Source organism: Schistocerca serialis, chromosome 4 (genome assembly GCF_023864345.2).
Source record: "Schistocerca serialis cubense isolate TAMUIC-IGC-003099 chromosome 4, iqSchSeri2.2, whole genome shotgun sequence".
In the NCBI taxonomy this organism is placed as follows: domain Eukaryota; kingdom Metazoa; phylum Arthropoda; class Insecta; order Orthoptera; family Acrididae; genus Schistocerca; species Schistocerca serialis.
In genome coordinates, this window is record NC_064641.1 from 65,347,123 (window position 1) to 65,364,049 (window position 16,927).

The 16,927-nt window shown below is 37.2% G+C and overlaps 1 protein-coding gene across 1 annotated transcript in view; it reads left to right on the forward strand.

Annotated features, from left to right (window-relative positions):
• Window positions 1-16,927, forward strand: part of LOC126473852 (beta-alanine-activating enzyme) — a 446,532-nt gene that overhangs the window by 100,188 nt on the left and 329,417 nt on the right. The window contains exons 6-9 of the mRNA XM_050101181.1: window positions 1,346-1,619; window positions 7,518-7,811; window positions 15,533-15,687; window positions 15,880-16,667. Of these exons, the coding sequence (XP_049957138.1) occupies window positions 1,346-1,619; window positions 7,518-7,811; window positions 15,533-15,687; window positions 15,880-16,667 (1,511 nt within the window). The remainder of the gene's footprint in view (window positions 1-1,345; window positions 1,620-7,517; window positions 7,812-15,532; window positions 15,688-15,879; window positions 16,668-16,927) is intronic.

Genomic DNA, 16,927 nt, shown 5'->3' on the forward strand with positions numbered 1-16,927 from the left:
CCTGGAGTTGGCAACATTTCTTCAGAATTATTGAGAACCTTGGGACAGCAACCATGACAAAATTATTTCACCTGATGTGTGAGATACTGCATAGGAGACACAGGAATTACCCTCTGACTTCAAGAAGGATGTAACATTTCCAATTCCATAAAAGGCAGTTGCTTGTACTATCAAACCATCAGTTTAATATTCATGGTTGCAAAATATTGACATCAGTTATTTACAGAAGAATGGAAAAACTTGAAGAGGCCAATCCTGGGGAAGATCAGTTTGGATACAAGAGAAATACAGACCCAACAATTTATATAAGAAGATAGGTTGAAGAAAGACAAACCTATGCTTGTAGCATTTGTAAGTTTTGAAGGTAGCAGGGTGAAACACAGAGCCTGAAAAGTTATTTACCACATGTGCAGAAACCAGACTGCAGTTACAAGAGCTGAAGAACGTGAAAGGGAAGCAATAGTTGATTAAGGAGTAATGCAAGGTTGGGACCTATCTCAAATGTTGTTCAATCTTTACACTGAGCAAACTGTGATGGAAACCAAGGAGAAATTTGGAAAGGGACTTAATGTTCAGGAAGAAAAAACAAAAACATTGTGAGTTGGTAATGACATAAATCTGTGGACAAGGCAAATGATGCTCTGTTGAATTAGGGGAGAAGGAGTTAATGATACAGCTTGACTGAAAGTGGGGATCAGTTAAGAGGACACATCCTGAGGCGTCGAGGAATTATCAGTTTGATAAATGAGGGAACTGTGGGGCATACAAATTGTAGAGAGAGAGAGATGAGGGCTTGAATACGGTAAGTAGGTTCAAATGGATGCAAGTTGTTGTAGCTAAACAGAGATGAAGAAGCTTACACAGAATAGACTAGCGTGGAAAGCTGTATCAAACCAGTCATCAGACTAAACACCACAACAACACTGTAATATTGTGTTTTCATTACTTTGTCATTATCATAGCAGAGGGAATACTGAGAAGTGTTTGATCTTTAGATTCTAGATTCTTGTCAGCTGAAATTATCGGTGTGATGAAGAGGGTCAGTATGCAGAGTTCATCAGTTAATATGTTGACTGATGAGAACTGTAAATGCATGCATATAATTTTCATTGGTACTTTACATTTTGTCACTGAAGAGAGTTTAGTGTTGTTCTTTGCTTTCAGTAACAAAGATTTGAATGTTTGTTACTTTATTTCTGTATTTATTTCCTGTCAAGTCAGTGATTAAGTAAGTGAATAATACTGCAATTTATAAATGAGAATTTATTTCATTTCATTTTGGCAGTTTTATCTGGCAAAGGAAAATTAGCTGCAAAATCATAACCAATCTTGTTATGTTCCTCAGGTGGGTCCAGACCATCTTTTCTACATAGGCCGGCATGATAGAATGACAAAACGATGGGGACGCCGATTAGACTTGTTACTGATAGAAACTACAGCAACAAGGCTGACTTCTGGTGCAATATGTTGCGCAGTATTAGTGGATTCCAGTCTCATCTTGGCTGTTTCTGAATGTGTTGACTGCTCTCAGCTGCGAAAGCACCTTATGGACGTCTTACCTGTGGATCATGTTCCTGATGTTGTTGTTGAACTTAAGAAGTTTCCTCTCACAAGACATGGTAATTTATTCCAACATTTCCTACATCTTGGGAAAAAACATGTTATTTCCGTATCCTTATACAGCTGACTTATACGAGGCATGTTTTTTAAGTAAGTACCATTTTGAAATTAAAAAACGACGTGCTAAGATATCCCAATAATTTTATTTTTACATGAAAGCCTGTACCTTAATCTACTTTTCTACATAATTTCCGTCAATATTGAGGCACTTGTCATAATGTTGTACCAGGTTTTGAATACCCTCCTCATAAAAGTCTGCCGCCTGACTTGTTAACCACTGCATCACCACTGTTTTAATTTCAAAACAGTACTTACTTAGAAAACACGCTCATAGAATCTTGTATAGTGTAATACTCTGTGAATTTTAAGAAGATATAAAAACAACAAGGGCACAAAGAGAAACATGCTTTACTTCAGGAATAAATAATATTTCACCCAAGTGGCCTGATTGTTGAGGAATGTTATTGATTAGTCATGTGCAAATAACAACCATGTTCTGTATCATTCATAGTTTATTTGTATCTGCTATATATTTTACTAGGCAAATTCCATTGTATTTTCTCTGGCATGAACATCTGAATGTTTTGCAGATGTAAATAGTCAGTTTTTTAGTCATTTCTGAACTTTAAGCATAATATAAGTTCAGAAAGAGAGGAGGAGACATTTAGTGAGTTCACGACTACTCTTACAGGTATACAAACTTATGACCAACAGTTTTGTATTTAAATGGTTGTTCATTGTATTCTAGTTATTTATTGTTAATTTATGTTCTAGATAACTGTGCAGAAATTAAAGTATGCAAGATGACTCCTCTTCTCTCTCTTTTTAATTTTTTAAAGCATAACCTTTTTTGTACTGTTAAATACATTTTGTGTTAACTTATGGATACAGGTAAAAGATATCTACATATAAAAAATTGTTTGCTGTAATTTAATCCCTCCATATTCCTGCTTGATAAGATCATATTTTGCATATATACTGCAATTCAACCTAGTTAATTATGGTACTGTTACTTTTGTTGTTGGCGCACTACCTGACCAAAAATATCCAGACACCCCTAAGTAATGTGGAATTGATCACTACATGTCACAAGAGGTGGATCCACAAGTGTCAAAAGAGGTCGAGGATATTGTGTTGTCAGTAGAGATGTACTACATCAGTTGAATGGGTCAGTGAGGAGAGCTCAGTGGGTATGAATTTGTGCTAGTCATTGGATGTCACCTGGGTAACAGATCCATCAGGGATATTTCAACCCTTCTAAAGCTGCCCATGCAGAATGCTGATGATACGACTGTGAAATGGAACCACAGCTCAACCCAGACCAGGCAGGCCTTAGGCAGTGATGGGCAGGAACCACTGAGCATTGCGGAGAGCGATTGTAAAAAACTGCATGAAATCATTGGAAGGAATCACTCATGAGTTCCAAAGTGCTACCAGCAGTCCAGTTAGCACAGTGACTATACTTAGTTTCTTTAGCAGTGGAAAATCCAGGATGGAGTATAACAATATTATGAAAAGGAAAGTTGCTACTCACCATATAGCGGAAATGGTGAGTCGTAGATAGGAACAACTAAAAGACTGTCACAATATGAGCATTTGGCCAAGGCCTTTGTCAAAAATAAATCTCTCTCTCTCTCTCTCTCTCTCTCTCTCTCTCTCTCTCTCTCTCTCTCTCTCTCTCTCTCTCTCTCTCTCTCACACACACACACACACACACACACTCACGCACGCAAACAGAGCAACTCACACACATGACTGCAGCCTCTGGCAGCTGAAGCCACCAAGCAGTATTGGTATGCCTCTTACAGGATCACGCGAAGTGCCATTTGCGAATTTGCTTTTATCTCATCTGTCATTGCAAATCTTTCTCCTTTCAATGGGGTTTTCAACTTTGGAAATAAAAAAAAAAAAAGTCTGCAGATGCCAGGTCTGGAGAGCACAGAGGATGAGACAGCACACTGGTTTCATTTTTTGTGCAATAGTCATGCACCAACAGGGATGAATGTGCAGGTGTGTTATTGTGACACAAGAACCATGAATTGTCTTGCCACATTTCAGGCCATTTCCTTCACACATTTTCTGACAGGCATTGGAACACATCCAGATAATACCATTGGTTAACAGTTTGTAGCTGTGGCATGAATTCGTGATGAACTAATCATTCAAAGACAAAGAAAACTATCAGCATGGCTTTGACATGTGACCTGACCTGATGAGCTTTTTTTTATCTTGGAAAAACTTTCCCAACCCATTGTGAAAACTGAACCTTGGTCTCAACATCATAACCATAGACCCATGTCTCATCACCAGCAGTGGTTCTCTTAACGATCATTTCCTTCTCATTTGCACAGTCCTAAAGCTCTTCACAGATTGCAAGGCGAATGTCTTTCTGGTCTTGACTCATGAGCCGTGGGACAATCTTGGTGGCAACATAATGCATTTCAAGATGTTGTGTCAGGACTTCATGACATGATCTAACTGAAATGTTATGTTCTTGTGCAATCAACAGTGAGTATTCTACTGGCACATGATTTCATTGACATTGCTGACAATTGGTAGACACCAAAGGGCATCCTGAATGGGGGCCATCTTTAACTTCCTCCGGCCATTTTTAAACTGTGTGAATCATTCGTAACACTGAGTTTGGCTTAAGTGCTCATCACTGTAGGCTTTCTGCATCATTTGGTGTGTTTCTGGAAAGGTTTTCTTGAGTTTCACGCAAATTTAATGCAGATGCATTGCTCCTCTAACTCTGCCATCTCAAAATTCACAAACTGTGTGACACAACATTCTACTAAATACAGCACTGAACAATAGCTAACAGACATACAACAGTGAAACTTCCAGCAGTTACACATTAAACACAGGTGTCTGCAGGGATTCCAACCACATTTCACTCCAACACACCATTGGCATGAAATTATGAGAGTTCTTGAATTTTTTGAACAGACCTGGTAACCTCCCCCTCACTTATCGACCTTAATGACAGTGAAAAATTAATCCGCGTGTACCTAATGGAAATTTGGGAAAGCAATCGTCACCGAAGTTAATCTGTCGTTAAAGAGGGAGGAAAGGGTTACATCTAAATGAAAGGAAAAATGCAAATGAAACTGGTGGAAATTAATTTTGAAAAGGGGTAAAGTTAATAAAGAAAGTAAATGTGCGGCCGTTATGTTAACAATTAACTAGCGGTAATTAGATATTTGAGATTTGGGGGAAATTACGGTTGCCAGTCCTAAGGACAATTACTATAGTAACTGAAAAAGAAAGGTTATTACACATATAATTAGCACTAGAAGCGTGGCAACTGAAGGTTGACACGTGTAGTGTGAAAACTGAAAGTTTGTCAGAAGTAATAAATTTCGCTACACTCTGACTTAATTTAGCAAAAGAATTAATAAAACCGGAAAATCAAAAGTTAATTTAGTGACTGAAGTTAATAGTGAGCTTTCTTTCTGAAGCACATCGAAATTCAGTAAAATACGGTTAGTCTTGGACTACCTCAACAATCATTTCAAAAGCAACTTGAATCTACACAATTTAGAAATAAGAGATTTAACTTTGAACTTGAATTAAATAATTCTGAACAATTAACAATAGTAAAATTTTGTATGTACCAAGCTGAGCTGCAGTCACAGGTAAGCTAAAATACGGTAACAAAACTCGCACTCTTAATTTGTGCTTGTGTAATCTAAATATTGTAGCCAGCTATGAATACTTTAACTGAACTTTGAAATTAAAGCAGTGAAATCGAATTATAATGCTTTAATGCTGGCGTTTGAATTTCAACGACACTCGGGTTCATTTCGGGAAAGGAAGGGACCCTGCTTGGCAATGCAATTGAGACAATGAGCAACAAAGGTTCATGCTAAGTTGCTGTAATTTTGCGAGGCAAATGGAACAGTTTGAAAAGCTGAGGTCTGCCATACAGTTCTGAAACTTTACGTGCTTTTAGTCTTCCTTGTTGGTTGATTGAAGGTTTGAAGTCGTCGATCGAGGAGGTGGCGACAGTCACTCATTGTCGGCCATCGCTGTTGCAGAAGCTGGACGCTGGCGCGCCTTCTTCTCGACACGGTCACCAGGCGAAACGGGCTCTTGATGTGTGCCAGCTAATGCTTCCCGTCTGCGACACCGTGCTAGAAACCATCATAGCCATTCGATCGCAATTACATGCTGCCAAACCCCGAAAGCCCGGCAACTTGCGGGAGCGTCACACAACACACCAGCTCAATCGCACTACTCCAACCAGACTCCCCCTCGCTGCCCGCACTCCACGCGGCAGAGTTAACACTACCAAAGATCCTACACACTTTCATTCTTCACACGACTATCGATGTATTCGTTCGATAGCATAGTTTTCCCTAGGAAAGACCCAGCGTAAAATACAAATAATATTTACAAAACAAACCAATTATACATCAACATAAATGCATAAAAATATATATATATACAAATATTAAAACAATTACAATATATAAAGACACAGAAATGTTATATCTTCAGGTAACAGAATAAGGAAAAAATTATGGTACAATAGATGGAAATAGGAGGATATGTCTTTCCGGTGTTACAACCTGTTACATCAGTGAAAGTGTCCGAAGTGAGATCAAGTCACCATAAAGGTGAATGGTGGACACATGCCACATTAACATCTACTAATAGCTGTTTGGATACTTCTGATAAGTTAGTGTATGTGTATCTGAACTGCATTCTACTTGCAGTTTCTTACATCATCTTGTCCCCTCACTGCCCAGTGTGGAAAAACTGCACTATAACAGTTTAATTTAGTTCCCTCAGATCTTCATCAAGGTGTTTCCTTATATGCAGGAAAAACAATTTTGATCTAGTGTAATTAAGTAGGCAAGAGATTTTTGTGTCTAAAGACACCAGATTAATGAGAAATTATCTGCTGTTTAATGCTTTTCTCAATTCACTGAATAAATGGGGTTTCCATCACACTATATTTTGGCAGTGACACCTGCTTGCCATTTTTATATTTCTGTAACAACTTTTTACAACAAAACGTTATCTTTTGGTGCAGAATATTACCTATCAGAGCTGCAGTCTGAAGGTGGGACAGACAATTGACAGCTATCCAACATACGTACACAACAAAAAATTATTATCCTTTTTGCTACAGCTGCATTAATGCTTTTCAAGCTATCCACTGTGTTCTTGGATGCTGATCAATAAAATTACACCTGTACACTTTTCCATGTATCCTGTAATTTTATCAGTATAGTCTGTGCACAATATTTGTATACAGAAAGGAGTAACATTTTTGCAGAACCTGCTACAAAAGAGATTCTTGAAATTCTAAGAGCAGTTCTTCATTTTCTGTACAATTACATTTTTCTGGGGTATCTTATTGAAGTTCATAGTGCAGTTCAGTGGTGCTTGTATACCATCTATACAAAAACTATCAAAAATTGTTCTACTTTGAATCTTTTCAATCCTCTTCGCACATCCTGTCCCATGAAGGATTTCAGACTGAGATGTTTTCCTGTAAATGAAACACATCAGCTTCATGTAAACGAGTATATCTTCTTAATAGAAAAGCTAAGCTTCCCCTCAGACCTCTTATAAATTGCTGCATTATGATTACAATTCTCATTCATAGGGCCATTCCATTGTTAATTCCTAAAATCAATCACAGTCAGGTTCTCAAACATTGTAGCCGATTAGTGATTTATTTTTGGCTTCTTAATTGTAATTTTGACCATTTTTATTTCTTTTTTCCTAATTTGCTCATGCACTTTTGAGAATATGTTTTATGTTATAAATTACAGCTTCTCCCAACTGTTATACAGCATGGGAACTTGTACAAAAACACCTTAATTTTACATTTCTGTCAATTAATTGTTAATATTATATTAATTTCCTTTGAAACATTTCAGGAAAAGTGGATGTTCCTTCTGTCCAGTCTTGTGTTGTGCCATTAGTCCACAGCGAACAAGATTTTACGAAGAAAACCTCTGAAGGAACACTGAAAACACTGTGGTCTGAATTACTGAATGAAGAACCATCATCAGGGGGCTTTTTGGAAGAAGGTGGATCATCCATACTTGCTCTTCAGCTTTTCTCTCTCTTGGAATTACATCTAGGTCGTCACCCTCCTGCCTCTCTATTGCCTGCTCTTCTTACTGGAAGAGGTGCTACATTCAGAGAATGTGTGGACATTTTGGATAACGGTAAGACTATAAAATAAAAAAATTAGAATCTTTCTTATGTATGATTCTTGGATAGAGCTACTGAAATTTTCTATATATACTACTGGTAGTACCTCTAAGAGAATGTCATTTAAGTTTCTTTTCGGTTACCAGAATGCATAAACTGCCCATATAATATGTTTTTATCAAGGTTTTGGTTTGCTTTTATTTGCTGAACAGTAACAAGACTGAGGAAACAGTCACTTTTCATAGGCACAAAGAATGAAAGATTGCCAGTGAAAGACCTCATAAAACAAGGTAAAAGTACCTCTGGATGCTTCACTGGGTGGGGATTTAAACAATGCAACACTTTTTTTTTGTCCATAGCTGACTATCATTTTTCAAGTTTTGTTTTACTACATCTAGTATAAATAATGAAGTGAATAAAAATTAATTGTTTCATTCTTACTTTGCAGATCAGACATAATGTCATTTCCGATTGTAACATATTTTCTTATTACAATTAGGTAGACAGTAACTAAATTGACCTTTATTTTAAAAAAAATTAAAAAAACATGATGACTGCTGTTGGATGTTACATGGTATAGCCTTTTTTTAAAAATGTCTTCGGCTCACATTTAGTCATCTTTCCATTGACAAAAGTGATTATTTTGCCCCTGTTGCTCATTTTCTATCTTTGATTGTTTCAGATTATGAAGAGCTTAAAATCACTATTTACTTATGTTGAAATCCTATTGATAAAATTGTACTTTGTAAGAGTGTAAATAGCTTTTTAACAATCTTGTTAACGTGTTATATAATAGATCGCAATGATGCAATGCTGAACACTAGAACTGTATTCAGCATGATGGTAGTTCAAAACCTGTCTAGCTGTCTAGGTTTAGCTTCTCTGTGATTTCCCTAAATTGCTTAAGGTGAGTGTAGGATGCTTCCTTTGAGAGGATACTGCTGGATACCTTAACCATCTTTCCCCCAACTGAGATTGTGCTCCATCTTTAATTAACTTTTCATTAACCATATTCTTTGTTCCTTGACATAATGCATTTATTCGAGCATTTACTGTCAAAATGATTCCAAATTGCGTTACTGTAGCACTGAACTTGAATGGGACGTATGTAGTTAGTATTGAAAGTAGACTTTGAAGGAAATTTTATGATTTGAACTCATGTGGCGTACAGTGTGATGTGTAACATACACTTTGAGTAGTTGTGTATGTGTAGATAATATCTGCATTGGATCTGTCAATCAAAGTCTATGTTACCATTTTGCTAATTTTTGTAAATAAATATGGTTACTGTTCTAAAAGTTCTTGTGGTTCAGCTATTCTGTACCACAGCAATGTACAAACTTGAATTCATCGTACTACTTCTTCCTGTGGGGTGCTGCTGAAAGAAAACTCTTCATTACTCAGCTCTACTGAACTATCATTTTACTCCTTTCTTCCATGATTCTTGCGTATTTGAACAACCCAAGTCAAACAAATGACTGATCGATGTTACAATAATGTTCTAAATAATGACAATCACGTAACTCAACATACACTGAAGCAGTTCAAGCAATATCTACCAATGAGAATAAGTCAGTTCAAAGAGCGTCTTCATTTGTTCTGGCCCTTGACAATGTCAGTGACCCTCTTGCTCCGAGGAGATCACCGCGCTTTCCATATGCACCACTTGTCATCCATAGCCAATAACTTTTTCCCCGTATGCTGTGGGTTTTGGCTGATGCATGTTCATATATAGTCCGCACTTTCTGTATACACAGATGTTTGCGTGTGCACAGTGACCTTTTTTTTTCCTTGTTATGCTGCACCAAGTTAACACAGAACATGACCACCATTTTCAGTTAAAACTTCCGGGCTGAGAGGCCGTGGTCGATGTGAAAAATTTCCACCTAATGTTTCGTCTCCATCTGCGGCAGACATCGTCTGAGGTCGTCTGGCTACTGCCACTGATGCACCAGGTGCTCTCGCATTTATAGAGGGCACCACCATTCGTCACGTGATGCCAACGGTATGCCTGTCTTTGGAAGGCGTCATCATTCTCAATTAAGAGTAATCAATTGTCATTCTGCTGGTGCAATGTCGACATCCATATTTTGTCAAACTTTAAAACTTCCTCTTTTCTATTAAAATTATTATGGTGTTTGTGAATCTCTATTGCTTCTCTATACATGCGTGCATGATAATGGGATGTTCGTGCTAGAACACTTGTCTCATTAAATTTAATTTCGTGGTTCCCATCTCGAAAAACATACTCAGCTACGGCCAATTTTTCGATGTGTCCTAAGCGACAGTTTCTTTTATGTACGCCTAAGTGGGTGTTTACGCTTCTTTTCATTGTTCCAATATATACTTGTCCACAACTGCGTGGAATTTTGTATACCCAGGTGTTGCTAGGGCATCTTTTGCAGTTCTTAAATATTCCCAGGGGAAAGATAGATACTGCCTACAAGAAAATTAAAGAGACCTTTGGAGAAAAGAGAACCACTTGCATGAATATCAAGAGCTCAGATGGAAACCCAGTTCCAAGCAAAGAAGGGAAAGCAGAAAGGTGGAAGGAGTATATAGAGGGTCTATACAAGGGCGATGTTCTTAAGGACAATATTATAGAAGTGGAAGAGAATGTAGATGAAGATGAAGTGGGAGATACGGTACTGCGCGAAGAGTTTGATAGAGCACTGAAAGACCTAAGTCGAAACAAGGCCCCGGGAGTAGACAACAATCCATTAGAACTACTGACGGCCTTGGGAGAGCCAGTCCTGACAAAACTCTACCACCTGGTGAGCAAGATGTATGAGATAGGCGAAATACCCTCAGACTTCAAGAAGAATATAATAATCCAATCCCGAAGAAAGCAGGTGTTGTCAGATGTGAGAATTACCGAACTATCAGTTTAACAAGCCACTGCTGCAAAATACTAACACGAATTCCTTACAGACGAATGGAAAAACTGGTAGAAGCCGACCTCGGGGAAGATCAGTTTGGATTCCGTAGAAATGTTGGAACACGTGAGGCAATAGTGACTCTACGACTTATCTTAGAAAATAGATTAAGGAAAGGCAAACCTACATTTCTAGCATTTGTAGATTTAGAGAAAGCTTTTGACAATATTGACTGGAATACTCTCTTTCAAATTCTGAAGGTGGCAGGGGTAAAATACAGGGAGCGAAAGGCTATTTACAATTTGTACAGAAACCAGATGGCAGTTATAAGAGTCGAAGGGCATGAAAGGGAAGCAGTGGTTGGGAAGGGAGTGAGACAGGGTTGCAGCCTCTCCCCGATGTTATTCAATCTGTATATTGAGCAAGCACTAAAGGAAACAAAAGAAAAATTCAGAGTAGGTATTAAAATCCATGGAGAAGAAATAAAAACTTTGAGGTTCGCCGATGACATTGTAATTCTGTGATAGACAGCAAAGGACCTGAAAGAGCAGCTGAACGGAATGGACAGTGTCTTAAAAGGAGGATATAAGATGAACACCAACAAAAGCAAAATGAGAATAATGGAATGTAGTCGAATTAAATCGGGTGATGCTGCGGGAATTAGATTAGGAAATGAGGCGCTTAAAGTAGTAAATGAGTATTGCTATTTGAGGAGCAAAATAATTGATGATGGTCAAAGTAGAGAGGATATAAAATGTAGACTGGCAATGGCAAGGAAAACATTTCTGAAGAAGAGAAATTTATTAACATCAAGTATAGATTTAAGTGTCAGGAAGTCGTTTCTGAAAGTATTTGTATGGAGTGTAGCTATGTATGGAAGTGAAACATGGACGATAAATAGTTTAGACAAGAAAAGAATAGAAGCTTTCAAAATGCGGTGCTATACTGTAGACATCATTTAAGAAGGGATTTTTTGAAATTCCACCACTAATGGGATGAAACAGGGGGTGGAAGATTACTTGAAAAATGTCACTATTAAGGCAGTGGGATGAAATATTTTATGGAAAAATTTCGTTGTGAAAGCATTTTTGAAGCTAAATCTATGAAAATTTGAATTTGGCTTCTCAGTTAGATATAACAATATATGTGTTTCACTATTTTTGTAAATTCAACCACTATGGTATGTGGGGGTAAAATAGGGGGGTGAAAGTTTTTATGGAAATATTTCATTATGCAAGCATTTATGAAATTAAATCTATGAAAATTTGTTTTTGGCTTCTCTGTTAGAAATAAAAATATTTGAATTTCACGTTATTTCGAAATTCAGCACGTCGGGGTGTGAAATAGGGCTAGACTAATTCACTGATTCATCATCACTCAGCTCGAACCACCAAGGACAGAAACTTGAAATTTGGAGAGGCAGTTGATTTTATTTCAAAATTCCACTGCTAAGGGGTTGAAGTAGGGAATTAAAGGCTTTTTGAAAATATGTCACTATTAAGACAATTTTAAAGCTAGAACTATGAAAATTGGAATTTGGTTTTTCAGTAATAAATAGAAAATATGCATTCTAGCACTTTTGGAAATTCAACCTATAAGACGGTAAAATAGTGGGTGGAATTTTTTTTTAGAATAAAACATTATTAAGGAACTTCTAAGGTAGACAAGGTGTTAGACAAGGTGATGGTTTATCCCCAATCCTCTTCAACTGCGTACTGGAAAAGATATTGAGAATATGGAAAGAAGAACTCAAAGGCACCAAGAATGACATCAGAATTGGAACAAAAAAAGAAAAAATAGAAGTGGACTGTTTAGCTTTTGCAGACGATCTGGCAATAATTACAGAAAACGAAGAAATAGCTCAGAACTACCTGGAGAAACTACAAGAAGTTTCGGCCAGAGCTGGACTGCAGATTTCATTTGAAAAAACCGTGTATATGTCTAATCATAGAAATAACAAGAAAAATCTTATTACTAAATACGGCAATATTAAGAGAGTAGAAAAATTTAAGTATTTAGGTGAAATAATTCAAGTGAATGGTTTAGACAAGAGTGCAAACCAGGCGAGAGCAAGGAAAATGGAATTTGCTTTTCAAAAAACCAAAGACATATATAACAAAAAAAACATTTCGATTCAAGCTAAATTAAGACATTATAAAACTGTCATTAGACCAGAATGCCTGTATGCATCGGAGTGCCTAACTCTTAACAAAAAGGGGGAAATAGAAAACATGGAAAAGAAAGAAAGGAAAATTTTGAGAAAAATATTAGGACCGAGAAAGATTGGAGAAGAGTACAAGCTAAAGAGTAATAAGGAAATATACAAAACTATTGAGAAAGTGAGTGAGGCAATGCGTAAACGCAGACTAACGTTTTATGGTCACCTGTCGAGGATGGATGGAAACAGACTAACAAGAAAAGTGTTTGAACATAGTAACAGGAACGAAAAAACCAACAATAAATGGATACAGATGGTGAAAAAGGATTTGGCCTATTTTAATGTCACCCGTGAGTCAATCAGGGACAGGGAAAAGTTTAGACAAATAGTGAACGAAATTAAGTGTTTTCCAGAAGAAACGAAACTAAAGAATAATAACAGGAAATGGTCGGAAGAGCGGAGGAGGAACCACTCGAAAATGATGAGGAAATATTGGGAAGAGAGAAAAAAAGATCAAAAAGCCGGGCAAGTGAATTGTTGAACGTGGTCCAAAGATGGCCGAAATCGAAAGAAGAAGAAGAAGAAGGAACTTCTAAAGTATGTTTAAAGCTACATGTATGAAAATTGATATTTGACTTCTCTGTTGCAAATTGAAATAATACATGTTTCAGTGTATTTGGAAATTCAGCCCCATAATGGAGTGGAATGTGGGATGAAAAATTATATCATTATGAAAGCATTTTCAAAGCTAAATCTATGGAAATTTGTATTTGGCATCTCTGTAAGAAATAAAATAAAATAAAATAATCATGTTTCACAGTTTTTGTAAATTCAGCATCTAAGGGGATGAAAATTTTTAAAATAATATTTCTTATATTAAAAATTTTGAAGCCAAATCTATGAAAATTGGTATTTCACTTCTCAGTTAGATATAAAGAAGTATGTGGTTAAGGGATGAAAGTATCTATGGAAATATCATTACTAGAACACAAAAAACATGTTTAACAGGGACCTTGGACTCCAGCTGCTGGAATCATTTTTTAGTCAGAAGTACATTCAGAAAAGACCACTCTTCGATGGCCTTAATTAGTGTGAAAAGTTTAGAAAGTGTTGTAATTTATGAATGTAAAAATTCTATTACAGGAAAACAAAACAAAAATCTGTGCAGACAATGCAGTCTACGTAAATGAAGCAGCGTGTGCTAAGTTAGTGTTGTCATATTGTGCTACAGATTATGACATTAAAATTACCTTCCTGCCCATTGACATTTGGACCATTCCTTGTCTTATTCAGTTCAATTTTGAGTGGACTTATCTGCATACTTCCTTCTCCTACTGATGTGTGCCTTATATCTCCTGGTAATACAATTTCTGTTGTTGATACTGCCCCCACAAATCTACTCTTTCCTGCATGTACGTTTGCCACTACTTCAAATATTGCTGGAAGGCCATTCAGTGACTCACTATTATAAAAGCTTGAAACATTCAGAACCACGTCTTTTAATACTCTTGTATCATTTCCTTCTGCATTTTCTTCTTTTTTGTCTGGATCAATCTTATCATCTCCATTAACTATAATGTCTTCTCTGACTGACCAGACTGTTCTACCACCAGTGGCATTGTTATCTACCTTAACTACTGTGTTGTCACTTTTGTCATTATGATCCGCAGGCTCGTTCAAGTTCAACTTCCTGCTTACCTCGATCATTCACTGTTGTGTACCACTTCATACACACTGGTGAGGAGAGGTGGGCTACAGAGTGGTGCAGCAGCTGTCATTGTGGGAAAGCTGGACGGGTGTAGAAGTGATGAGTAAATAAGCAAATACAGTAAACAAAAGCTTTACTTAAGTGGTAGCTTTCTCCAAGCGCATGAAGACTCTCCAAGCGCATAATGCAGCAAGAAACAGAGTCCAGCTAATACAGTAGTGACAACTATGTGGCTCTCTGAACTAAAACACGAACAGTGGTTTCAGAGTTGCAGCTAGGTGATGTCTGCATAGCATCACTTAGTGAAGTGGCTCGGAGTGAGAGTGGGCCTTGTGGCTGCTGCCGGGGGTCCTATATTGCAACAGCAGAGCTGCAGGAGGTGTGGCTCAGAAGACACACACCACTGGGTCTGCCAGATCCCGCACAATTACTGTCGGTGTCTGATGGAAACTTGCATTGCCGTTGCCAACTTTGAGAGACAGTTGGGGTTGTACCAGCACTCTATACCACATTCATCTTAATCATAAGGCAGTCCAATAACACAGCCAGACTTGACTCAAACTTTCATTGTCACTGATGTTTTTATCTATGATTTCTGATCACTGCCGGTAGAGGGTTCTCCATGGAGTATGTAAGAACAGCACCAATGGGGGAAAGGAGTTGGTGGAAAACATTGCAGGTTCAGTGCATCTGAATGGATTGTACTGATATCATTTCATGCCATTGCAGCTTCATTAATTTCATTTTTATCAGTACATTGTGCCAGACTCAGAAAAAAAAGAGACAGGGAAATGTACAACGTATTTAGCAGTGTGCAAAGCAGTAAAATATTTCATTAATTTATATATCTCTTAATTTCTATATCTGTCATGTTCCGAGTACAGAACTCAGTGTTTATTAAAATTTTAATAATGAACTGGAACTCAATTGCCTCCATCTACATTATTTGTTTTTTATCTGTTAGAATTGCTAATTATGACAGTTCTTTTGCAGCAGACAGTCTCTCTGGTGTCAGCTTAGAGGACAAACTTCCTGTCAGTAACTTGCACCAACATAGCCTTTCTGTGAATGCTGCAGCTTCAAGAATAACAGGGGAAAATTCTGAGACACTCTCCACTGGATCTTTGATTGTGCCCACTGTCTCTTGTGTAAGTAAAACAAGCATTTTTATATTTCCGATTACTTGAACTGAAAAAAATACAGTGCACAATTGAGCCACTCAGAAAGTTAGCATGAGGGTACTCCAGATCATAAAAAATTCTTCATATGATACAATATATTTATTTACTAAATCTTGTTGGAAAGTTATTGGCACTAACATAACAATTTTATCATTTCAGAACCAGGAGCAAAGCACCAATTCTACGGATGTTACAGTAGAATATCAAATCATTGAAAATAAATCTTATAGCAAAAATCTGATTGCCGATCCTGACAGTAGGAGAATTTATGGTAGTAATATACCAGATGTCATTAAAATGCACCATGATGGCCATTCCCAGGGCTTTGAAAATAATTGTAAAGCTGACACAAAAAAATATTGTAGTGTAAAACAATATTCAGAGATGTTACATGGTGAGAAAATACTGCAGAAAAAGGAAGAAACCAAAATAACGCAGGAATGTCCTGGAAAAACTGTTGATTGTGCATCTTCCTCATTGGTGCCAAAAACGCCCCAGACATCAAAAAGAAAAGACGTTGTGGATGAAGGACAGTGTACTAATAGTGAAACAGTATTCCAGGACAACAGAAATATTCAAAGTGTGAAACGTAGAGCTACTACCCAGTACTCTGAGAGGGGAGGTCTGGAGAGTGCACAGTTATTTAAGAGTAACGAAGAAAGAGAATTTATTGAAAGACAGAACAGACAGTTAACTGAAAATTTATCAACTGTGTGTGTGAAAGGTGCAGAACAAAATATATTGTGGTGCTCAGAGAATTGCTCATTGGACTTTGCAAAAGACTGTGTGCTCCATTCTCATTGCCAAGGTAGGACAGAAAATTATTCTGCAGTAGAACCGTATACATGTCACTGTAAAGTATATTCTGGCATCAGCCCCTCATTAAAATGGAAGTTATACCTCAACAAATGTATTGACTCTTCTCCGTGTATAGCTTCGTACAAAAGGTAAATGAACAAAAAAAATTGCCACATTTGTAAAACCGTATAGTTTTTACATTTGTTTCTTACTCATAATTGTGTTCTATTACTCTCTCATGTGCATCTTCGCATTCCATGTCAGCAGATTTTTTTTTTTTTTTTTTTTTTTTTTAAAGGTCTGGTGTTCCATTATGCATTTTTCTTTCCACAAGCATAACTCCTATCCCATACAACACATTATCTGCTCCCGAAATTATCCTGGCCTCAGCCTATGGTAACCTACTGTC